This window comes from Acanthaster planci, linkage group LG05, assembly GCF_054643075.1.
Source record: "Acanthaster planci isolate LZ-2023a linkage group LG05, COTS_SCS, whole genome shotgun sequence".
Lineage (NCBI taxonomy): Eukaryota > Metazoa > Echinodermata > Asteroidea > Valvatida > Acanthasteridae > Acanthaster > Acanthaster planci.
Window position 1 is genome coordinate 12,396,899 of NC_141781.1, and position 27,038 is coordinate 12,423,936.

General features: G+C 38.2%; 1 protein-coding gene across 1 annotated transcript; it reads left to right on the forward strand.

Annotated features, from left to right (window-relative positions):
- The first annotated feature begins 1,370 nt into the window (after nucleotides 1-1,370).
- Nucleotides 1,371-27,038, forward strand: LOC110981969 (uncharacterized). Its single transcript, XM_022240043.2, has 7 exons — nucleotides 1,371-1,761; nucleotides 12,088-12,250; nucleotides 12,729-12,938; nucleotides 19,767-19,899; nucleotides 20,796-20,845; nucleotides 22,527-22,671; nucleotides 24,505-27,038. Exons 1-7 carry the CDS (start codon nucleotides 1,577-1,579, stop codon nucleotides 24,690-24,692), a joined length of 1,074 nt encoding a protein of 357 aa, XP_022095735.1. The 5' UTR covers nucleotides 1,371-1,576; the 3' UTR covers nucleotides 24,693-27,038.

Sequence of the window (27,038 nt, forward strand, 5' to 3'; positions counted from 1 at the left end):
GCAGTCCTGACAAAACAGTTGCGGGCTATGTATGGAAAGTACATGTACATCATGGTTAGCACTCGGCTCAGTACCATTTGCAACGTGGGGCGGCGCGGACATCTGGGACTCTCGCAAAATGGCGGATAGTAACCAATGAAAATAGTGAACATGGCGACGTATGCGTGTACCAGCCATTCAGAGGGTCGGATTACAGTGCACACGCGCGCGTTCGTTGCAGCTGTTTCCATTGGCGCGGTGTTGTTGCTATTATACCCGCCATTTTGCTAAACTCCCGGATGTCCGCGCCTCATAATCACCACTGACGATCAATTAACCAAATGTTTTCTCACCAGGACGAAACAATGAAAAACAGATTCTTGCCTGAGGCGGTACGTGTTCTCCCGTATCCTGTAGCTCGAGCGAGCTCGTAGTTGAAATGAAAATATTTTAAAAGCATCAGATCGATTGGATAAGCGGATGATGGTTAAGGCGACGGATTACATTTTAGTTAATGGGATGATGCTATCCCCCACTGACCTGTCATTACTAATTAACGAGCAGAACGGGTAGTTTTTATAACTTAAAAAAGGTGAAACTGTGATGTTCATCACAAGCGAGAGATGGTGGTTACAAACGCTTTGGTTTGGAAGTCGTTTAGCCTCTACAATGGCATCACCTCTAACCAAGTTCGATTCCTCTTCATTATATGAAGAGACAAGCTATAGAGACATAGAGACAAGCTTCCTCCAATGAGATTAAATAAACTCCGTAACTCCGACCAACTTTCCGTTCCAGATGTCCAATCACTGTAAGAGAATAGCACAATTTCTCTTTTCACTACCTTTTAAATAGGAATTTTTTTAGGGTTTTTTTTTTAGGTTAATTATAATCACTGACTTTTTAAATTGGTAACATTGAACTTAAAACTGTCAGAATTACCTCTTCACTGCAGCTGTTCAGCCCAACTTCCTACTTGAGGAATGTGTAGCCTGAAAGGCGATTATATACTCATGAAAAGAACGATGGGGGAAGAGAGCACAAACTAATTCTGGTCGCTATGTGACAGGATAACCGATGATCCATTTCCATGTACATGTAATAATATGTTGTGTATTGCTGCTGGAGAATTAAGACGGCACTGTGAACAGCGCCCTCTCTAAATATTGTGTTTTACCCCACAGAAGTACATGTATATTACCGAGCGTTATCTGCTTTTTGCAGAACTTAGCAGTGCCGTTCCAGTCAAAGGGACTCATTCCAATCAGCAAGTTGTCTTGATAATCAATCAATTAGTACCGCCACTTTCGACCAATCACGGCCTCAAAAAGGGTACTCTCTTGGCACTTGTTAGAAATTCATCGAGTTGTTTGACCATAATTCGCTGGTTCCCTGATCACGGCGCCTCTTGTTGGGTACCCAATGATGACTTACCAGCGAAAACTCAAGGTTGAGTTTGTTGCAAAGCTGCGAGCTAAATCAACAATGTGTGTGTGTCGTCCCACATACTAGAACACAGGAGGCACACGCCTCGTTCAGGCGGAAGGGGATTTTCACTGATTCCTGTTTGCTCGCGGTGAATGTCAGCACAGCAGGAATGGCACACGACATGTGCAAACGGGCTGTTTTCCTAGGGGCCCGGAAATGCCCTCAGTATATCGTGGACAGCTCAGCTATACCACAGATTGAACCGGGGCAAGTTCTTGCCAAAATCCGACTGGCCACGATATGTGGCTCTGATGTGCACACTTTACAGGGGAAACGAATCGAGGAAACTCCAAGGTAGGCCTAACGTCACTGGTTACTACATGTACATGTACAGTATAATACGTACTTATTTAATGTACATGTACATGTACACATGTGTACACACTAAGTTATACAACATGGAACATCATCGGCAGTATTAATTCTAATTTATTCCAATTACCATAACCTTCATGACTGCTGCCTGAGTTCCTACCTCTGGCAAAATCAAGAAAATAAGCCTGGGCCCTAGTGTAAGAGGGTTAAGTTTTAGCGGAAAGAGTTCCATATACATGTACGGACAACACTTGATACCCCCGTGTACAAACCTAGTATAGAGACTTGTCTGAAAAAACTGTTTTCTAAGAAGGCCTAATTGCTTTGGAATTTTCTTAGCTAAATTTCGCTTTTTGGGATATGTTCTCACTTTCTGACGGCTGTTATAACATTTTAAGGGAAAATTAGTGTTGTCTGTACACGTGTATGGAAGTTATTGGAACTGTTTCTGTTTTAGCCAGCATTTCCATGTTATCTTTCCTTGTGCCTTAAGTTAGTTAAAGTTTGTTTTGGATCAAGGCCATTGATATAAATTTGAGATTACACTATTTAGTTTCTTTGTTTAGCATAATATTGGGAATGTACATGTATGTAGTTTTGCCTTCTTCCAGTTGCACTTTTTATTTTAGTGTCGGCATTGAATCGATACCATCGAATGATTAAATTCTCTGTTTGTGACCAAGTTATCATGTGAGCAGTGTGATTAAAAGGTGCAGAACTAGCACTGACCCCCATCAGGACACAAGGGCCAAGGATTAATTTTGAGACCCAGCCCAGGCCATTTCAAATTCAAATTTTTGTCAAATCCCTGAAAGTCACCAGATTATCCTTTTACTGTTTTAAATTGAGTCCTGCCGGTATGTTCATTAGAAAGCAGGATATTTCATTGTCTTTTCTTGATTGGTTGCTGTGGAGGATTTCTTTTAAGGCAAATAAATTATTTTGTCCCCAATTGCACTATATGTACATGAAGTTCTGAACGCCATCTTGTGAATGGGTAATTCCAGAAAGTAGGGGTCTTTTTTTTTCATGCCCCAGTCATATGATTTTGTAAGTTCAGAACACATTTTCTAATTTCTAATTTCCAAGAGTGATGAATTAATGCAAATTACATGTACCTGCCGAACAAATACATGTAGTAATAGTTTTGTTTGATTATTGTAGTGGTGTCGCGCTCATGTGCATACATACATGTATGTTCCTAAACTTGAGAGACGTGCATATGATTTTGGTAAGTCGTTGGAGTGATTACACCCAATTGGTGGGAGCTCTGCAGTTACTTACATGGAACACCTGCTTACCCACCTGTGTGAAGTTGGTGCCAGCACAGTAATGGCTTAGAACTAATTCCGGTGGCTGGATTAATGATCCATACCAGTGACTGCAGTGGGCCATATTTTGTATTGCACATTCTGGCAATGCTGGCCTAGTGTGTGTTATCAACTACAGTACATGTACATGTAGATACATGTAAACATCAACAACATGAACCAGTACCAGTACTTACATGTACAATGTACATACTGTAAGTAACGTGTAAATACACTAGCAGGATCTACATGCACATGTACACTAAACTAAAACATGGACAGATGCTACAGTTGGCATACCATATACATGTGCATACATGTACATGTACAAAACAAAGGCTGCGTGTTTCGTTATGTATGAAATCATGCACATGTACAAAGGTACCTTTACGATACAAGTTACACGATCTTTGGCAGTTATGCAGTCGGCCGAAGTAAATGTACATGTGTACGTGTAGGCACTGCAATTTGTCACCAGTATGGAGGTACATTGTAATGTTCTGTAGGATTTTGAAAGTTGTCGTTTCCCTGCCAAAACACGGGGAAGATTGAAAACTCTCTTATTAGGCCTGGTAGATAAAAATATAATTTGATCATCTCAGTGATTATAAAGCAAATGATGCATTGTCCATACAAACACGGTTTTTTCCCTTTTTTTGCACAGCCAATGACTGTGCGCATACATGTATTTGGAGGTGCTAGGCATGCCTGTTGTACAGTCTGCTTAATTGAACGAGCACCAAGTTGCACACGTGTATGTAAATGGACCCTATCCAAACTTCTTGATCTTTCATGAAAAAAAAGCCAAACAAAAAACGACCAAAACCAAGTGAAGCAAAAAATAAATACAAATTCTAATATTAATCATGTTAATTGTAATGCCATGCTTAGCCAAGATGAATCGTCAGAATACCAGCTAGCAAATTCGAGAAAAAGTTGAATTTGTTAGTAGAGTTACATTTATTTTTGCAGCCATTTACATTGTAATTTATTTTGTGCTGAATAACTTCACATATTATGTACATGTACATTGTACATGTATTTTATTGCCATGTGTTCAGGATTACAACTGAAGTTTGTAATTAATGACTTGCTGTGGAACGCCCTGTCACTCAAGGTTGTTCGATTTCAATCAAATGATTTACGTGTAATTTGTTTTATTAAAAAAAATCATTCAAAAATCACGTTAAAGAAAATTACATGCACCTGACTTTGTTTGGGTATTTGAAAGGAAGAAATGGCAGGATTTGTACTGATGCCTTTAAAACATTTCCACACAACCAGAATTGGGTCATTTTGTGTATAACGTTTCTCTTTACACTTATTTGACATGATGTACAGCACTCTCTATTTTGTAGGACTGACATGTACATGTAAAGAATTCAAAAGCCATTCCATTTAATTTATACACATGTACATTTACATGCATTTAAACAGTATAACCACCAAATGGGTCTGTCCACACTAAAAGACACATTTGCTTGACAAATTTCCAACTGTAAAATTTTGCCATTATTTTTGGCCTACATTTGCCTTCACTGTTTCTGATTGTTGCCAGGGAAAGGTACATGTAAAGATAAATTGAGCAGTATTTGAGAAATTACAGTTGATTCTTGAAGATAATGGTTTTCACAGACACTTTGTTGCTTTAACCCTCCTATGCTTTGATGCATTCTTGTCACAGTTGTCCTATCAGTCATATTTCCCATACTTGTGTCTGTGTACTGGGGGAAATCAATTGGAAGGAATTTTTGACTGTTTTTGACGGTTAAAACACTAGGAGGGCTAATATGAAAATAAAATTCAAAACATAATAAAAAATTGCCTGCATAGTACTAAATACTCTTTTTTAGTTTACTTTTAGGAATTTTCATTGTCTCAGAAAAACAATTCCAGTGTAAACACTGAAGTTTATTTCAAGAAAACGGACACCGGACAGACATCATGTTTGTCAAATGCTGATATGGACAGACATTTGTGTGGTGTTTGAATTAGAGCATAAAAACAGAATTGTTCACGAAGCAAACTTGTTTGCTTTCAGTTTTCAAAATCATTTTTGTTAAAAGAACTATTAAACTTCAGCTAAAATGACACTGTGTAAGTTTTTCTCAATGTGTAACGTTTGTAACATGGACAGATGTAACGTTTGTCACATTCATGTAGCCTGGGGACAGACAGTCTTCTCACTTTCATTTTAGCAGAATGAACCGACTTTTTCAATGAATTGTTTGTTATTTTATTAAATTTGGTTTCGTAATAGATTTATGTGTACACTCATAAAGATATAGGTTTTCTAAGATTTTTACTTTTGGGGGAAAAGTACGGTAGTTGTGACAAATGTTACAGAATAGTGGAAAGACATTCACGATTCCTAAAATCAAATCTTAGTTTTGTCATCTGATAAAAAAACACAAATATGCAAACTATTATTGTTAATTTAACTTTTCTCAGGAAGATATATTTTTGTTGAGGTTACCGTATCTCCTCAAAAAATGGCAAGATAAGCCTAGAGGTTTTTATGTTTGTCACTCTGTGGACAGACATCGTGACATACATAATTCCTGTTCAGGAAAACTTAAAGAAACACATGTCAAAAGCTGTCGATTTTGACACATTTCTCAAATGTTACACTGTAATAGCCATGTTTAACAGATGAATTGCTTTTTCTCCATGAGAGTGGTATTTTAGATTAACCTGAAAACATGCATTGACACAGTTACATGTACATGTATGTGCACTTCCAACCAGAACCCCTAAAATAAGCTGGACATTTTATTTAAAATCCTGGTTATTTTAGCAACAAACAACCAAATGATATTAAACTGTGTAAACTATACATGTACAGTATCTCTACAAATATAAATATCAGTAAAATTGTTAAAGTTCATTTCTTGATTCTCATCACTGTTAAAGAAAGAGGTGATTTTGGTTACAGAAATGTGTAAATATGTTTTAGTGTGGAAAGACCCAAATATCATGAAAATTGGACCACCAAAGATGTGTACATGTACATGCAAGTACCTGGCTCTCGAAATGTTGTACATGTACATGTATGAAGCATGGAGGAGGAGTTAGTGTGCACATGTACCAGTAATTAACTGGACTTAGCAAACTTTTGTGTTTAATTAGATATAAACAGTTCAACACATGATAAACTTAACCCCAGCAGTCAGTGGGTCAATTTAGTCATCACATGGTATTTCATACCTTGAACTTAAGGACCAAAGCCTTCTGGACAACTCATACAGAGATCGATTTAAAAAAAAAAAGTGATTTAAATGAAAAAATACTGATTTAAATTTTAGAAATCTGATGTTTTTTATTTGTAAAAAAATCTTGATTTTTTATCAACCCTGCTGTTGGCAAAAATGGTGACTGACAGCAGGATCCCTAATGGTGGAGGGGACTTATAGTGACAAACATGTACAGTATGTACATGTACGTACATGTACCGGTACATGTACAATGTACATGTATGAGCAAAATCGTCTGGATATACATGTACATGTATCATCAAAGAATAACCCCGGTGATGTGCTCTGGCTAATTTGACATTTCCCCAAGCACACAAGAAGAACCAATTTAACATTACCACACTAATCATAATTATTCTTGCTGTATACATGTACAGTACATCACCCGTCAAATATTTACATACATGTATACATCATGTGTATAGACACCTGCTTGTTTGCTCATTTGGACTTGGGTGGTGTCAGTCTGTCAAGAGCGGAAATGTGGGGCAAGTATACATGTACATGTACATGTACACATATGGGCGAAAGTCCAGCCGCACACACGGAACAGTGATTTGTTGTACAAATAATGAAGTAGATATCCATATAATATTTGAATGTCATGTGTTAATGAATGTGCGTTAAAGAGTCCCTTAGTACTGTTGCTTTACACTGAAGTCAGATTTCTAACCTAAATTAAATAAATTTGCTGCAATCAGTCATTCAGTACATGTAGTGTTGTTAAGACTCAATTCTTGAAAAAAGAATTAAAGTCCGAAAGTGGTCATGGTAGAAAACATTGCTGCAGGGGTACCGGTACGCATACCGGTATGCGTAAAAACGTAACAAAGTGAAATGGCAACTCCAGCGCACAGCATTTTTGTGCTGAATGTTGCAAAGATTGCCAGTACAGCTTGCATGTAAATCAGGCAAAAGAAAAATTGAATAAGAAAGAAAATGACAGCAGAGAAAATTTCCCCAAATCTGATTATCATTCCCTTGGTAGCCGCAGCTACCCGGTAACTTGAAAGGCACTCAGTAATTGCCATTCCCTTTTAGCCATTTTGTTTGTGCACAAGTACCTGCCATCTGCGTGTGAAACACTGCCCATACAGTTAAGTAGAGGTCCATTTTTAGACGAGGTTTTGAAGGCACAAAAGGCAGAGAACAGCTTCGATGGAAATTAATTTCTTTTTCCCTCTCCAAGGATCAAGAGCAAATGGATACATGTAGACCTTGTAGGGTGGGAAGTAATGATTCTGTTGCAGCTGGGCCAAACAACCTGCTAAAACAAACTACCTGTACGTATATGACCTGGATAACAATACAGGTATTGTGAAAAAGCACAATGTGTGTGTATTTGCATACATATGTACATATGGGTTAGGTGTATTTTATGGTGGAAATGATGGACATTTCGGATATGCATGCATATATGGAAATGTATGTGGCATAATAATAAACGTTTATATTTGAGGATCAAAACATGACCAAGAATCTGTGGTGTTACCTCGGTGTGATGTCATTATCCATTATTAAAACTTTAAAAAGGCCAAATTCATCAGGAATGAATCTATGTATCCGTGTTCCGTGGGGAGTACACACAGCCATGTTTGGTAAAATAATTGGAGAAAGCATAGTGTTCTATTTCAAGCTCATGTTTTATAAGACCAAAAATAGAATTGCTTCCTCTTATGGCATATGACATCTTAAAACAGGGCTGGTACACATGTACATTGTACATGTAGGTACACAAGTAGGATTTTTTTTGGACTTGATTTACACTGTATGTGTGCAGCTAATGTAATTGACTGGTTAAAAATAGCAGCAAAAGAGCTTAGATGGCATTTGTTTCAAGTGAAGTGAAAAACATTTTAAGGGCACCAGCTGTGTCCATTAAGAAGTCAGGTGAACCTTTTTTGCACTGCATTCAAACTAGGCCTGTGCCGGGTACCCGATGTTGACAAAAAATGGGTAAACGGTTCTGAAAATACCCAGAAATGCACACCCCTAATTCAAACTACATGAACATGTACATGTATAATAGTGTGGCGAAGTTTCCTCATTAAATTGCAGGGTGGTTTTGTCAAAAAGGGTAGGTTCGATAACAAGAATCCTTTATAACTACTTGCTAAGTAGGGTTCATATGCACACTTATTATTAAAAAACCCATCATTTAACATCTTATGTACACCTCATGTGTACAGGTAGTAGAAAAATCATGCAGGAGTCAGCTTTAAGGAGGTACATTGTGAGTCTTTACACATTTACATGTATTTTGAACAAAAATGGACCAAAAGCATGTAAAATGATGGCAAATGACGAAAAGAGAGGGATTTGGAATTTTTAATCTTAAAAAAGGACATTCAGGCATATTGTAAACAGAAATTGAGTTCAAACCATGATGCACAATGTACATGAAGTACCGGTACATGTGTACATGTACGTGTACATGTGTATTTTTGAACATACATGTATGTACAATGTATGTTTGAACATGTACATGTATGTCAAGTACATGTAACTATCAATTAAGAAAGAGCTCATTGGCATTTATCAGCATGCCACTTCGATCAGATCTCTAGATAAATTGCGTTCAGATTGCAATTAGTGGTCCATCTTCACCTGGGGCTCCTGAGCTGTCTGTAGCGACTCATGGCACAAGTGGTACATGTAAATGTGAAAATGTTACAGTGTACAGCACGTACGAGTACATGTACATGTATATGGTCCCAGGTTATTGCCATTCACACCACGACATGCTCACAGCAAAGCATGAAGGCTGACAGAGCTGGAACCCGCCAGCACCGTTTACCATTCATGCATGCTCAGGTGCTTCCATTAATACAGAGCAGGGATTGTACACATTCAGCGGAAAATTAGTCACGTCCTCTGAGTGACATTCACCCACCAGGTCAGGCACTGGGGCATGTATGCATACATGTACGGTACATGTACAGTTAACAACAAAATTATTCATACCCCTTATAAATTTTAGTTTTTTTCTAAAGAATAAAAGGGGGGCACATAATATTTGGGGGCATAATTAAATACTTTTAGCTGTCAGGTATAAATGACTAAAGGCTTTGGTTTCACCTCATTTGCATAACAAAGAGATTACTACATTAATTAAATTCTGACATGCTCAGAATTATTCATCCCATTCTGCATGTCATGGTATTTGGCCTCATTCCTCCAAAATGCACATGCTCCAGACATTCAGAGATTCTGCATGTTGTTTTTATTATATGCTACAATGGAATGTCATTGTCAATATTCTGCTTCTAGAGTGCAATCGCGGAGTCTTCCTCAGTTGTTGAGAACATGGCGAAAACTACAGAACTCAGTGAGGATTCCAGCATGAGTGTTGTGAATGCCCACAAAAATGGGAAAGGCTTTAAAGCCATTTCCAAGCTCTTCAGAGTACAAATTTGCATCGTCAAGACGTACAAGAAGTTCAATACTGTGAGAAACATCGGCAAGCGTGGACAGAAACCGAAGGTGTCTCCTCATCTGGTTAGGAAAGTGTGCCAAGGAGCTCTTTCCAACCACAGAGTCACAACAATTAAGGCACTTCAGGACAACTTGGTGAGATGGGCATCAAGGTTTCAGCCCAGACAATCTGCTGCTCACTGCACAAGGAAGGGCTACATGGGCGTCGTCCAAGAAAGACCCTTCTCCTCACTCACAGGCATCAAAAAGCTTGACACCCATTTGCTAGAGGGCTCTGAGACAAGGATCAACATTTTTGGTCATCAGTCCTATGGTCAGACAAGATGAAAATGGAGCTCTTTGGCCACAGGGATGTTTCCTTCGTTTGGTGCAAGGAAAGTGAAGCATTCAACCCAAAGACCACTGTGTCGACCGTGAAGTTCGGAGGTGGGAGCATCATGCTGCGGGGTTGTTTCCCTAGAAGTGGGCCTGGCAATCTCGTAAAAGTAGAAGGAATTATGAAGAAGGCGCATTACATCCAGATTCTGCAGGAAAATCTCCATCTCGGCCCCCAACTTGACCTACCAACAGGACAATGATCGTATGCATACTACAATGGCAGTCAAGAAATGGTTCCAGGATAACAATGTGGATGTGCTACCATGATCAAGCCAAAAGCCCAGACCCGAATCCCATCAAAATCTTCGGAAAACCCTAAAGACCAAGGTGCATGCCCACAAGCCCTCCCACCTGAAAGAGCTAGAGGTCTTCCCCAAGGAAGAGTGGGCCAAGATTCCCGTGGAGCTGTGCCATACACTAGTAAGCAGCTACACAAACCGCCTCGACGCTGTAATCAAGAACAAGGGCTTTGCAATTGACTATTAACTATGAATAATTCTGGTATGAATAATTCTGAGCATGTCAGAATTTAATTAATGTAGTATTCTCTTTGTTATGCAAATGAGGTGAAACCAAAGCCTTTTAAGTCATTTATACCTGACAACTAAAAGTATTTAATTATGCCCCAAATATTATGTGCCCACCTTTCATTCTTTAGAAAAACACAAAAAATCTAAAATTTATAAGGGGTATAAATAATTTTGGTGTTTACTGTACATGTACAAACTCCCTGCCCTCCCCTCCCTGGCTTGAATAGACAAAGATCATTCTCCATAAAACATTTACTGTACGTACCCTTGTATGCATGTGGCTCTACGGTTTGTACATGTACATGTAACTCTAATTGTTATGACTTCTGTTTCACCCATCATTTGCTAACCCTAACCATTCTCAATCCTTCAACATCCTTCAGGTGGTTTTGGAGGATTGAGGCTGCTTGGCAAATTTGCATCGCTGATTGCGAAGGATACATGTACATCTCTCAAGGTTTAAGTTAGACCTTGTGTTGTTTATGTTCAGCCATGCATAAATTCCTGCCCACGTTATAGGCCTACATGTACATGTACTGTGCAGTACTATGAAATCTTCCATACTGCTCCAGAATACCACTAACACTGGCTCAACATTGTGAGAGGAATTGCCAAAGGATTTTGAAGGATTGAGGCAGTGGCACCCTTCTACAGAACATTATGCAGAAATATTGGAGGTTTTTGGAGTACTGAGGCTGTATCCAATTTTGGGCAGTTGGACATGTTGGAGGATTTTGATGGATTGTGGGTGTATCCTAGGAAAAGGGCCTACATGTAGGTGGGTAGGGCTAGTAAGTACACAGAAGACAGACAGATGGCAAATTGGTATTCATGTACATGTAGGAACAGATATTTGGGATCTATCGTAACAACTGAAGATTGGGTATTCTTTTCATGGCATACCCATTGAAGTTAAAGAGCATCCCACATGTACATGCTTTGATTAGATTAAACAAAACTAAATGACTAATGTTGTGCAGGTCAGCACATCACGTTTAACATCCAGGGAAGTTACATGTACATGTAATTGTATGGGTTCTCTGCCAGTTGTATCCATTTGTCAAGCTTTTGTTGTACATGTACATTCTATTTTTAATATGACAGGTGTTATAAAGCCCTTAAAAACAATCCTTAAGCGTGTGTACACGCATGTGTTTAACACCAAGTGGAAGGTACTTGTTTATTGCCATAATCTGTCTGAATTAATTTATACATCAGTATGTGTTCCAAGATGATGGATTTAATGTTTTTAATAATTCTGTTTATACATCCATATCAGAATTGTTCCATGTTTGAAATTTTCATCCCCGAACATGCTAAATGTTGTCAATTGAGGACATGTCTTGGGGTTGTTACTTCCGGTTGGTTATAAAAGGTTTTCTCTGGGTTGATTTCCAGCGTCCTTGGGCATGAAGGAGTAGCAGAAATTGTCCAAGATGAGAGACGTAACCATGGCAACCTGGGACCTGGTGACCGCATCACGTTCTCCGTGATGGACAGCTGCGGTGAATGTGAAAGATGTACACAGGGACTGACTCAAAAGTGTGCCAAGCTGTTCAAGGTAGAGTGAAAGTGGACACAAAGTAATCTAGAGCAACTTTTTTCATATTTTTTGTACATGTACATGTAGCAGGTCTGTACTGGATTTAGAAGGACCACTTGGTACATTACATATTGCACGGGGGGATAGAAATATTCTCAGTCATTTATGGTTCATTTTACTAGGAAATATGGCATGGGACAGGCCAGCTTAATTACAAGGAGCTTTTATCTGTATGAAATTCATTGAAAGTAGTAAAATTCTTACGCCATACAGTGTACTTGTATGCTGCATTTTTTCCCATGTGTTGTACATGCCTTGTTGGCTTGTATTGCTTGAATCAGTCAACTCTGAAGTGATTCTCTGAATTGACTGAGTTAAGCAAAATACCTTCTCTATTCAGTTCTCAAGCCTGGGTGCAAATATTGTACAGGAAGCACAAGTCACTTAGAAAGCATCCTGTCATGTTGCCAGTGTTGATGTTCCGTTTTCTGCATAGTATGGCCATTCATCAATACACCGGCGGACAGGCCTCAACGGCTGCTATGCTTCCCACATCATCCTGCATGAAGGCACTCGCATCGTCAAGCTCCCAGACAGTGTCACCGACAAGATGGCTGCCCCTGTCAACTGCGCCTTGGCAACCATGGTGAATGCGGTTGGAAGTATCGAGCACAAAAGGGCCCCACAGAGTACGGTTCTCATTCAGGTGAGCTCGGGGAAGCGAAGTCTCTGGCCACAAGAACATTTGCTCACGTGAATGCATGCCACTAATGGCTCAGAAAGTATGAACCCCATAGATGAACCTTCCTGTGCAAACATCCATTCTGATCAAAGTTGCTCTATCAGTGAAAATCAGTTACATATACTGTTTTTTATATGTAACTGTTACTTGCCTACATAAAGCATAATTGACTTGCTGTGACTGCTGATATAACTTGCTTCATGTACACGAACATGTTTGTATAGCTGTGCTTTGACTGTCAATGATTGATAAGCCTGTGCACCTTGTCCACCAATTACATGTACCTGCTTTTGTCTGTTGATGGAATTTGACCAATCATAGTACCGGTACCAACCAGAATCGTGGTTTGACTGTTGGTAACTAGTCTGTTTACAAAATGTATAAGGGGAGAGCGAATCGAATTTTTACTTTCTGTGAAAAATATGACCGAGAGGAGGGTTAAAGGTTGTTTAAGTGAATTGACATGTGGTTTTGCACTTTACGCTTGCTGCCAGATGACTATGCAATTGAATTGGCATGTAATTGTCCTTTGGCCCATAATACATGTACATGTACACAGATTGTATATCAAAAGTGACTTTTTGGAAACATAGTCAGGCAAGCATGCAGGTTATGTGCAGCACAGCCACATAAAGCGCTGTTCGTAAGCATTACATAAGTTCTCCAAACACGGAGAAACTCATCGCATGCAGAGTGTGATAAAAGCATGCATGGAGATGCGTGCATGAAACACTGGTCCCTGCCACTGAAACTAGTGGAAATGACATAGAAGTGCCAGGCGCCAGTGCCCCGCCCCCCAGTGACTTGAGGCACTTTGTGAACTTTGACAACCTGAACACAACAATGTGGTCCAAACTACATGTACATGTTTCAGAAAGAAATCTGCGAGTTTAATCACAGAACTGCATGTAGATATATTTCTTTGCATGAACATGTGTGTATTGTCCATTTTCACATGCATTTCAAAGTCTCAGATCTTGTATTTTTAGCAGTCGAATAAAGCAAGATTTTCTTTTGGCAGGCTGATGCAGCATATCCATTCACACTCTTGTTCTGCTGTGTTTTACAAAAAACCTTCATTGAAACTTCTTGGAGCAATTTGTAACAGACAGCATTTCATGTTTTATTGTGTCTGAGACCATATAATATTTCCAACATTGTATCCGAAAAGTACTGTAAATGATAGCTTTGTAAACAGAGTTAGAAGACTCAGATCAGGGAGAGCTGTAACAGGAATGTTGGTAAAGACAATGCATGGGGGCAGATATGGACTTAAAGGCATAAAAAAAATAGATCTTGTTAGCCAACAAGGTACAGGTACATACAATATGTCAGAGGTATGGAGAAAACTTGTCTAATATGTTGTAAAATCCAATGCAAAACATCATTTTGGGCTTTGATTTTTCAAAGTTTTGTAACAGCTTTCCCAGCTGTGGGTTTCCATTATGAGCTTCTCACAGACGTGATGAACTGAGGTGTACTTATCAAGAAGCTAGGGTGTGGAATTTGTCAAGATCTTGAAATTGTACTATGTTTGTCTTACTTCACAAGTTGATGAAGGTTGATTTTCAGCATTCTTTGGAGCACAACCTTTGGCTTTTAGTTGCTGTACTCAAGCCTAAGTAAACCACTAGTCTGGCAGCTCCTGTTATGTTGGTGAAAATTCTTTCTGAAAAGGAATAGTGTTTTTTTTTTTAAATCCTTTGAAATATGTCCATGACAGCGTCCTTGAGGATTTGAGTGAAATGTGCACTTCAAGAAATTTTGATCATAAAAGGTTTGCTTTTATACAGACTGCATTTGAATCGATTAGAGAAGCTTCCTCTGCCTAAACAATAAAGCTATGAGAAGAATTCCTTTTGTAAGTTTAAACCCTTGACTGTGGCCTTGGGAACTGACTACAGAAATGCTCTGAAAACTACATGTAATAACAGGCATTGGGGTTTGAAAACAAGTGTCAGTGACGCACACAGAGGATGAATTCAGCTAGTGCTTCAGACATTTTGCAAGTAAATACGATTTAAGGGGATGGGGGATGTCAAACTTGTACTGTACTTGATACATGTACATATTTGTACAGCGTACAATTAGATTTGTTGCATTTGCTATTGGGAAATGACCTCTCATTGCTCCCTTCCTTGTTGACTGTTTCTACCTAATACAAAGGTACTCATGCTAGGAAGAAAAAAAAAGTGGCTTAATAAAGGGAGGAGAGGAAAGATACCTGGAACATTATTTGCCAACTTCAGACTGGTTTTAAACCAGGGAATGGGAATTACCGGTATTTGTCATGTACATGTACATGTATCTTGGCAAAACCATTCTTGACAGATCAGACAGGAAATCTGTCTTTGCAGTGTAGAGTAGCACTTATCTCATGAGCATGAATTACAAATGACATGTTTGTTGTCTCTACACTAACATGATACATGTACCTGGTTGAAGTGTTTTTCAAAATGTGTATCCATCGACATGTACATGTAAGTGACAACCCCAACCCCCCTCCAAAAATGTACATGTTATTGTATATCTAGATGAATTTTCAGAATATGATGGAATATAACATTGGGAAGGGTTGCGTCTTTAGTTTAGATGAGACCATAAGTTCAGAGGATCTGATGAGCAAGCTTTAACTATTTTTAGTAAATTCATGAAGGTTCCAAATTCAGCTCGAAAATGCATGTGTGCTTAGAAGATGACCAACATGAACATGTTTAAAAAAAAAATCAGAAAACACAAAACAAACAAAAAAATTTGATATAATTGTTGTAACTGGACATCCACAGAGCTATTCTAAAATGGTTAAAATTAATGATGGTCTGTAACTCAATGAAATCTAAATATGGTGGCATTTAAACATGTAGTTTCATCTGGGCAAAATTTGAAGTTGAATGACTTAAAATGACTCGAAAATGAGCCCCAAACATGCCAAATGAATATACTATATGCAGATGCATACAAAATCAGATAATGTCATCGTGATGTCATTCCCAACAAAGTTTCCGGATGGTTGCATGCTTTCTTACTTGAGTCTTGGAAAAGCATTCACATGAAATACAACATTTAAGAATGAGTGCAAACGTCTATGATATGCTAAATCTATGGCAGAAAGAATATTAATATTGTTTGTTTTATGGATTTAAGAAAAATATGTGATACAGGGATATTAAAAAATTACTACATTTTTGAATATCATTTCCACGTCACTTTAAGCTTGTCGTCTTGGGGACATATGCTTATAATACCTACCCTTCAAGCTTAGTGACAATTGGATGCTCCCTTATAAAAACTGAAAAATTGCATTTGCGTCATGACGACATCACAGTACATTTTAGAAAACATGCACATCTAGTTTGAGGTTTTGCAAAAGGAATTTTGAAAATGACTTGTTTTGTTCTCAAGATACATTAAAAGGAATTGTAAAAATAAAAAAAGAAAAAACAATTCAAATGAAATTAGCCACCTTCATCCCCAAAACCTTCAGAGCTTATAATTCAAAAGAAATTCCATGGTAATGTCATCATGATGCCCTGCCATAATTATTGGTAATGCATTTTGGTTTGTATATATGTTCAAATGTCCAGCCTTATCAGACTTGCAGGTACATATACTTATCCTGAGATGCATGCATACTCATACATGGTGTGTATTGATGACTTTTAAAATGGCAACTGTGGTGCTGCCATGTGGCTTCTGGTGATGTCATCAAGATGACAAGTTTTGAGGCACATCTTGGTTATTACACAATGTATATGTATTCCAAGAGTGAAGGTAATCAGATTCAGATTAGTTTCCAAAAGTGGCCTTGCGAACAAAAAGTGTACAAAGCTTATGAGGGAGGATGGAAGAAGAAGAAAAATATCACAAGAAAACTAAACTGTTCCTGATTGATATTGGGAACTGCTACAAAAAAAGGGAACTTGTCAGGTTAGATTGCAGTCACAAGAAATTCAGGTTATAACTTGTTGGTTGATGAGCTCCAAATTGGTGGGATTGCATTTAAAAACTGACCCTACATGTAGATGTACATGTATCATTGTTCCTGACAGTGTGATAGATGAACAAAATCACATGCACGTGTAGCATTGACTTTGCAGTTTATTTTTTAAGACACAGATCAACTGTCATTTTTCAGAGATAATATTGTTTGGTTGCAGTGTTCACCGTAGTATAACTTGCAGATAAATGTTTATATTCATGTATGGATGTGTCAATATATTTATTTCCATTTCTCTACTAAAACCATAAGATGTTGCTTTTGCTCATGTACATGCATGTTTTAATACAGCTTCTTTGTAACAATAATAGTTTTCTATTCCACCCATATTTATGTTTGATTGAAATTAATGTACATGTACATGTGTGTAATGAAAAAAAGTGTGGTCCATTGGCATTGTGTGTTTTTGTCTATCGTACATGTACATGTAGACTTAACATTAATCTCTGAGCTGATGTGCAAATTCCTAAATGCATAAATGTGTATCTTTATCACTGCTGAATCATTATTAATAATGAAAAGCACAGATGTAGGAACTGCATCGCAGGCCATGTCAATGTCTGAAACAGGCATCCAGAGCTCATGGCTAGGTCTACATGTATTTTCTCGGTGTCTCTGTGTATTTCCTATGGAGCGAAGCCATAGATCTAGCTCTAGACAACAGATTTGGATGGAGCTGGTCTCCATGTCTACATGTACAATATTTTAATTTCTTCCTATTATTTCTACCCTCCTGCGGCTCTGCTACAGTCTCTACGTAGAAATAAATCCCACAATAACACACCCTCGAATAAACGTGTGTTTTTTTGAAAACCTTCAAAGTTTATTCCAAAAATCAATCCATAAAGCATCTGTGAATGGGACAGAGCCATCACTTCTTATCCAAAAATTGAAATATCTACAGGTTTCTTTCTTTGAATGTTTTGATAGTTGAGGCAAAGTATGATTGTTTTCACTATGACCACTCTCTTTTGGGGGTTTCCTCAAGTAAATAAAAGTTTTACTGAAACATATCCCCATACTAGTTTAAACTTAAAAATTTAAAGCTTGTGCATTTCGTCAAGTTTGTGATGTCATCTAAGGCAAAGCTTTAATATCACAGCTGGTTTGTGCACAATTTCCTTTTTTTTTTCTTAAAAGGAAAACTCCATTTATGAGTGTTTAGAATTTCCAAAACTTATTTTAGGGTGACCACCATTCCCGTTGGCAAATTTGGGTTCTTGATTTTGTTATGTTTTATGCTTCTGTGAGACACTTTTCCTGTTACAAGTTTACAAAACATCACCTTCATAATGACCAGTTTAAGATACATGTACATTATGTCATTTTTTGAAAATTTAATTATTACATCGAATCTTACAATAATTTACTTATTTTTTTTAAACTGTCAAACATGAATTTGAAATGCTGACATTTCAAAAAACGATTGCTCAAGAAATCTTCCAGTGAGGCTTATATATCATGCACCACAGTGCACAAAACCTTACAAAAACTTGCCGACCCCACACCACACAGGTTTCGCACTATGCGCTCACAATCACATGCATTGGCCTCCCTACAAAGGGATTTCATTTACTGCCCACACCCTGGTAGAATCATCTTCCTACGTGCCTGATGAAAAGAAGAACAGGGTTTGCTTGAAAAATGATTTTTGTCTTGTCATGTGCCTCAGGTCCAGGAAGTGATAATTAAACCTTGCACTTCACTAACTCCCCCCCCCCCAGAGTACGTGTGCATGTAGCCTTAAAACCAACTCCATTGCCGTCTTTAATGTGGGTAGTACATGTACATGTGTGTACATGTACATCTTTCTTGAAAATCTGTGGCACCTTCAGAATGTAAGATGGCAAAATTGCTGGAAGTTGTTCCAATCACAAAAAAATGGTAGCTTGAATGTGAAACATGCAGCAAATAATTTTTTTCTTAAAAATCTTAAAGTTCTCGTAAGCAGCTGTTGGCAGTATAGTGTACGTGAGCCATTTCTCTACCTCCTTTTTCTTGCATGTTACTTTGAATGTTGGGATACTGTACATTTATACATCTAAAAATATTTGTCTGAAAATGTTAATGATTTCTCGAACCTTTTGAGGTTCATGTCGTGAGGTTACAGATACATGTATGTACAGTTAATGCACATTGACAGTTGTGTTGAATCTGTTTTGAGTCTGATTCTGAGTAGCACCAGCAAAAAATGATGAATATGCAAGGTTCTATGTGGAACAACGCAGATTCAAAGGGAAACAACGCAGATTCAAAGGGAATATTGTTACTTGTACATGTGTCCCTGCAGATATTCACTCATTGCAGATTAAAGGAATAAATATGTGCTCGGCCAATTTCAAACATGCGTTTCAGACCGGTTCAGCACGTACATTGTATATATTCCCATTCATCAATACCTTTTTACTCACAGAGTTAAAAGAATTCAACATACAGTGTATGATGGATTTCCAACGATTTTGTTTTACACTTTACTTTCATTTTCCCGAACAGCTCCCTCTATTTTTATATTCCTTTTGAAAGTTGTCCAATAGAATCCCCTTCAATGAACTTGGTGCGCGTGCATTGCACGCACACAGACTCGTGACTCTCTAGTATCCATGTACTAGCGTGTGAATTACGCAGTGGGCATTATCACTTCTCAACAGGCATTATCAAATGTTAATACACAGTCAGGTGATGCATTTCAGCCAATAGGAATAGAAAAACTATCCCAAGCATTTATGAATTGAAAATAACGAATGATAAATGAGAATCGAATATCAGTCATGAATGTGCTTTTCTCTTTCAATCAGGGTGCTGGACTGCTGGGAATCTACGCCTGCGCATTGTTACATGATGCTGGCTTTGGTCAGATTTACTGCACTGATCCCAAGGCTAACAGGTTAAAGATGGTCCCACTCTTTGGAGGGATCCCAATTCCATCCGGTAAGTTCACTGTTTTTTTTTGTCAGTGCTAAAATTAAACATTCCTTCAAAAACCTTTCCCTGAACCCTGTGTGAACTAATATTATTCAGACTCATGCAATTTTCTGACATTACTGCCACTTTTTTTTATGTGTGAGCAAGCATTGAGAGATCAAGCATCAAGTTTAGCCTAATGAACCTTTATAAAACTTCAGTTTTACATTTCAGTGAATGAATAAAATGAAACAAGTCTCAACAAATTAAATTAATTTAATGTAGAGCTGAAGAAATTTAGAACTTTTGTCCACTGCTTCTACTGTATGTTCAGAAACAATAATGGACGTGTATGAACAAAAACTCAAATTACCTATTGTGAAAGTCAAAGATAGCCAAAAGTGGTATGTCATAAATTAAGACGAAGAAAAAGTTAAATATACCAGAAAAAAGTAGATCTTGTCTGTAGAGGTTCACGACATTGCTGACCGCATATGGTTCTTTCTTCTGAGTAAATAGGCTTAATTTCATCATAAGTGCATATTACATTTTAAGTTTTTTCTAGAAGTGAACATTTGCCTTCAATGTACATTTACATGAATCCTGCTATTCAAGTACTTTCCATGTGGAATGAAGATGGAACTTGACTCAGCTTAAAAATGTGGCCTGTGACATGGCTGATTAGTACAACATATATTCTGTGGTTTGTCCCTGTTCCCTGTAACTAAAAAAAGTAGGTATTTATGAGAAGAATTTTCAATATTTTGCTTCTCTGTGTTGCTATTGTGTTGCATGTATTTGAAAGAAATTCTACATGGTGAAGTACTACAGCTGTCATAAACTGTAATAGAATTTATGCAAGCTATAATCTTTGAAACTTACATCAGACCCCTTTTTCACTTCACTGTGTTTTATTTTTGTAGGAAAAGAAAGTGAAGTACTTCAAGATGGTGCAGTTGATGCCGTGATTGAGGTACAGTACATTGGTATCCAAACAGATATCTTGTAGGTGTCGGTTTAGTTGCTATTTGTTTCTGGCTAGAATTTGCTGCTGGAATGGCCAAATTCTGGAAGCTTTTGTGACATGTTGTTGTGACAGTGTTGTGAAGCAGAAGGTAAATCTTTCCTTGTTGGACACTGCTCCTTTTCTGCAGGCACATGTCTGTTTGAATTGCAGTTGAATGTCAGGTTCAAAACTGATAAATTCCAATGTAAAAACCTATTTGCTTAACAATTGTTTCTGATTGACTTCAATTCTGATGAGCTTTGGAACTTTTCATGGTGAAGGTAGCAAGTTAAATAAAAGGTTTGCGGTAGCACCATGCAGGGATATCTCTTGTGAACTCTAGGGTACTCAACGTTTTGGATAGTACGCTCTGTCTGTTGTCAAGACACTCTCCCAACCACAGAGCATACTGTCCAAAACATTGAGTACCCTCCGGTCTTTGCAGAGCGACAGATACTCACAAATGAGATATCTGTGCATGGTGCCACCACAAAGCTTTTACTTGACCTAATTCTTTTTAGATTAAAGATGTAGTGCAATAATGGATGGCATATTTCTGCCATATATCTTATAATATAGAGTATACCCGTATAAATCACAGAGACAAAGTCTCAAAACTTTGTGTTTAAAACTCAATACAAAAAACGTTAGCCGGTTGGAGGTTCTGGCCAACTCAAAAAGAAGAACAACAGTCACCATTTTCATTTTGCCATTCCATAAAGTTTGATGTATGTGGGAGTTGGATTACCAATGACTGTTTGCTGCTTTACAGCATGTGTACAATAATGATGGGCTCTGAGCCTACCAGTCGCAGCATCGGTGTGTTTTCTGACAGCGACCCTGATGATGCGTTGTTTTTTTCACTCCTATGATAAGAATAATCTTGTCAACGACATCAGCAGCACTGAAGTGGTTTTGCCAAACCAATTTTAGTACGAATTTAAGGATAAGGGATGCAGATGCCATCAACAATGCGATTTCCAGCAACATTGATATTATCTGTGGAGGACATGATGAGACATGTTTTCCTATAACATCGTGCATGGTTACTGTAAAATACCCCGCCGGAACTTTTCCCACATATCACGCCATAATTCTGGCCGATTCACATGCTGCCCTCAATGACAATTTTTAGATGGATGAGGACATTTTTAATTATCCAGCCTGGGAAATATGGTTCTGAACGTCATTTTAAAAATTGGTCAGATGGCAAAAATCATTTTAATTTTGGTTTAGTGAGTTTTCTGTTACACATAAGCCTAATTTGACATAGATATCCTCCATGGTTGAGCAATATCTTTAAAATTTTATAGAGGTCTGGAGACACAATGGAATGGGCAGTCCCCGCTAGTGTACCAAGCTACAGTATGTGCTCCCTATTTTTAAAGCCAATTTTCTCAAAAGGTTGAAAATTGATTTTTTGATTTTGCATCTGAACTCTTCTGTTGTCACTGCATTGGTACATGTACATGTATATACATTATCAGGTTTATTTTTTGGACTCCCCACCAAGCTTCTAATAAACAAAATGGACCACTTACTGAAAGATTGTGACTGGTAACTGTGGTGATAGCTTTCCTTGTTTCAATCAAGAAAGAGACACAGAAACAAAGTCAGCCCAGTTTGTTTTCTTACTTCTTGTTTGGAGGTTTGTGGTGTGGGTGCTGCCATAAATTTGGGAATGCTGCTCCTGAAACCAGGTGGCACATACATTCTGGCCGGCCTCGTGCATCCGGATTCATGTCTGAATGTTACAGCAGAGGACATCATCCGAAAGTGCCTGACGATCAAAGGTAACATGGAAGTGAGGGGTCAACCTTCTTTAGTTTTGGAAAGTAAAGCCAGAGCATATGTTCCTCCAAATGGAGATGAATTGTTTCATTGAGGGTCTTATTTACATTTGGCCATGCATTTTGAGACTCTTCAAAATCCCCCTATTGGGGAGGATTTTTGCAAGAGATATGAAGAGTTATATATAACAGGTTTTGCCCTTACCCAACGTATATTAATAAGCACTGTATGCTCAGTGCTTGTCCGAGAGCTTGCGAAAAAAACCTCATAAGCTTACTCGGGTGTAAGGTTATGAGGTTTTTTTCGCAAGCTCTCTGACAAGCACTGAGCATACAGTGCTTATTAACCCTCCTTTGTTTTTCAGCACAAATGTGCACAAATGCCCACAGTCACTGGTGAGCTTGTAGTTTCTATATGGAACTCAAACATGCACAGGTTCTGTGTGTACACAGTAGATTGTCAGCACAAAATGACCCGGGGTCTTTTGTGCTTCCTCTTCACTGCATTTGGTTTACTGCACAATGATGCACATGAAACAGTGAAGCACAGTTGTTGGGCACCACAAAAGTGCAATCTGATATTCCTGTGAGTGACTTCTTTGAGGTGTTCCCCAAATGACCCAAAGAATGACTTCAGCATAGGAGGGTTAATATACGTTGGGTAAGGGCAAAACCTGTTATGTATAATTAACTTCTCTCCAACCCCCCCCCAAAAAATATATCTTGAAAAAAAACACATCTTGAAGATATGGAGAGGTCAAAAAAGCCTAGCTTATTGTTGCATTGCACATGCATGTGATGTAGATTGCCTCTTGAACACGTTCATCCACTGCAGAGGCTAATAGGGAAGGTTTCTTCCAAGAATGGGTTGTGAGTTGCGGGACACATGTATATCTCTCTTTACCAGGCATTGTTGGTAAAAATTATCAAAACATAAAAACAAAAAGGAAATGAGGATTTTACGATTCCTGAATGTCAGGGCCGTTGTTGAGTTCAGGACAAGTCTAAACACACCCATCAGAAAGCCATCCAATCTTCCAGTCACAAGGAATGCAGTTGAAAGCATCCCTTTATTAATCCTGGTTCTTGTGATGGTCTTCTCACTGGATCCATGTAAAGACATGACTAGCCTCATGATGATGAAAAGGAGAATCTTAGCAATCGTTAATAAAGTCAAGATCGAGTTCTTGGGACACAAATGTGTTCCCAGAGGAGTCTGGTCCCCACAAGGTCTATTCCAACATTTGTGCAGTCCACACAAATAGGAAACAAGTGCGCCTGAGGATGTAAAATAGAGAGTACCAAAGAGCACAGCGTACCTGCTTCAGTCGGTCAGCCGTCCTTGTGCAGTTGGAAAAATTTCAAGGAAACCAAAACATACACCCAGAAATTATGTACATACACGTATCTTTGTATTGTTTAGTGGGAAATGTCCTTACTACTCATTTCATCTTTGAAGAAAAATTGACTGGCATGGCAATGAGAACTTTTTTGGAGAATGTTGGAGACTTCTCAATGTGACAACTAAATGGTACAGTCCTCAAAACTCTCAACCTTATTGCATTGAGTTGTTTGATAATGACATAATCTCTTCAAGACAATCAATATCCTCTAATCCAATTGGAGAAATGCCCTAAAACAACAGCAAATTTGAAAACCTACATAAAACTTAGTGTGAGACTTGTGCATGAAACATTGATCATTTCAGTATGATGGAATATGCATGACAATGGTTTATTTGTTTATTTTATTATTAGTTTGATATTTGCTAAGATCCAATATGTGTAAATATGTACTTTTCAAACTTCACCACTTCACCATGTTCATGGATTACAGGTATCCATAATTACAGTCATCAACATCTCGATGAGGCTGTCGCATTTCTGGCACGGACGGCCAACAAGTACCCTTACGAGCAGCTGGTAGGGCCTGCATTCTCCCTGAACCAGTTTGAGTCTGCCGTACAAGAGTCCATTCAGGGGCGTTTCTGGAGAGTTGCCCTGGATCCAACATTCACAGAATAGTGAGAAATAAGGAATCAGTGAAGTACAATTTTTAGAAGCAATTCACCATCAGCCTGGACTTTGTAGTGCAGTCCATGACAAGTCCAGTCATCCCTGCACATGTTCAGTCATAAGTCCTTTCGTGAGTCCAGTCACTAGTCCAGTCAGAAGTGACTAGATGAGCAATATTTAGCTTGGCTTCAGACTGGATGACTTGTGATGGACTTGTAGCGTCTTTTGAGGACTGGCGATAGACTCAACTGTAACCTTTTTCAAAATGAGATGCATCACCATCACTTTTTCCCTGGCTCATGGGTTTAACAGTGATCCAGCAAGCAAGATCAATGCAAGTCGAAAAATAGAACAAATACTGAAGGAAGAGTTGCAAGACTCAGTTGAAGAGGCAAGCCACATGTAGAATGATTTAGAAGTATAATAAACTCTAGGTAACCGAGTCCTGTTATGTTGTTTCGTCACAGTGCAGTTTGCACTTCGATTAATTGAGCAATCTTACAATTGTTACCGAGCACTGATGTTATGCCATGAGCACCGATTATCACGAGCACCAGTTGTCTTATTCTGTAAGGAAGGTCCAATGAAGTAAGTTTTTGCTTTTGGGGAAAACCAAAATGAAATCCACGTGCAGCACCCTCACCTTCCTGGCTGATTGACAATGTCAGATTGAGATCTCTGTCAGTCTGAAATGGTGTGATTCCTTCATCCACGTTGTGCATGCAATCTGAAATAAGGGTGTAGGACATCTACGTAACTGCCGTTCCAAGGAACTGACTCAATAGTTTGAATAAAATCTGAATCCTGTGAACAGTTAATGCACAGTTTGAGTATGACATTTTCTGTTTCATGTATCATCTCTAGAGATGGTATAGTCAATATGCATTTTTAACGTGTCATATTCTATATTTTTATCACATTGTGCACAGTTGCCTTCTGATAGATTCCATGATCTTTTATGTAAAGAAGTATAATTTGTGTAAACACTAAATGTAGTTTCTGTGTAAATATCAATGCTGTTCCAAAGATTTTACTTAACATGACCAAAGGTCTACAAAACATTTTGCAGTTTGTCCGTATTTAAAAACAAATGTTTACACAAGACAAGTTTTGTATGTCTCCTTTTTCACTTTATAGGGAAGTAACGTTTGTAGATTGGATAAGTGACAATTAATGTATTTCTTTCTTAGTTACATTACTTTTCCCCCCCTTTTTTCTTACCTTATTCTGTTTGTGCCACAGCGAGTTTTGCTAGCTGCAGAGCACTCAACGTCAATGGAATACAGATAACCACATACATGTATAAATAATGTTCAGGAGTACAGCTGGGGGAATAATTTCATACACATAATTATTTGAAACATTGTTACCTTTTATGCGAGGGTTGAAAAAGTACTGAGTGAAAGTCCTGTATTGTCCTTGCAAATCCTGATTATTTCCTATTCACCACAATTTTTACACGAAGAGCTGTGTTATAGCGTCACGGACGGGGTGAATGTGCAAATGGAGAATGCAATGTCGATTGATCCATCAACCTTTGGCATTGACCATTCCATTTCTGCAGTGTGGACGGTGTGACTTTTTTCCCCAGGCGTTGCATAATGAGAGTTTGTACTTGATGACAATTCCGCATGATGTCAACACTTTCAAGTGTTCTTTTGTGATTCACTATGCAAAATTAGTCACTGTTGATTTTATCCACACTAACTCAAGTATATTTTAGCAATTTAGAAGACAACTCGTTTTAAGAACACTGATCCACGAAGTGTATTGATAGTACTAGAATGTGATTTGCTTATAAGAAGTTGTATTCCCCTTTGTTCATACCTGTCTTGAAACACCCAGTGCATGCTGAAAGTTGAAAACTCTTGTAAGAAGAGTCAGATTATTTTTTGTCAAGTTTTGCAGAGTTGAACATGGCGATTTTTTTGAGATCTTTTACATGGTCAGGAATAGCAAATGATTTTTAACACTTTGCTTGAAATTTGATTTTATGTTTTAAACGGTATGGTCCTTTCCTTACCTTTGTTTTCATAGTATTGTGTAATTGTTCGTGTTGCATGTACCAGACATGAGCAGGCATTTTAAATGGGAAACTTTATGTGTATTTTCCCCCTTAATTGCGAAGGGTGAACAACAGAAAACGGAAAAGATTATTTTGATAGAAGAGTACTTTTGTCTATAATTTAAAATGGATTATTGTGAAATTTTGCAGTTACTTTGATATCTCCTGACCTTTTTTCGCATCGTTACACGTAGTTTATATGTATTTGTCATTGGGGGAAAAAACAGATTTTTCCCTTCGTTGTTAACACGTTTAAATTAATGTGCAATAAAGTAACAACTCGAGCTTTC

What these genes read in the sequence shown, in the direction of transcription:
- LOC110981969 (XM_022240043.2), top strand. Translation starts at nt 1,577, where the DNA reads ATGGCACACGACATGTGCAAACGGGCTGTTTTCCTAGGGGCCCGGAAA. An exon ending in CGAATCGAGGAAACTCCAAG is followed by an intron (nt 1,762 to 12,087) that starts GTAGGCCTAACG and finishes GTTGATTTCCAG; the next exon opens with CGTCCTTGGGCATGAAGGAG. An exon ending in AGGGATCCCAATTCCATCCG is followed by an intron (nt 19,900 to 20,795) that starts GTAAGTTCACTG and finishes TTATTTTTGTAG; the next exon opens with GAAAAGAAAGTGAAGTACTT.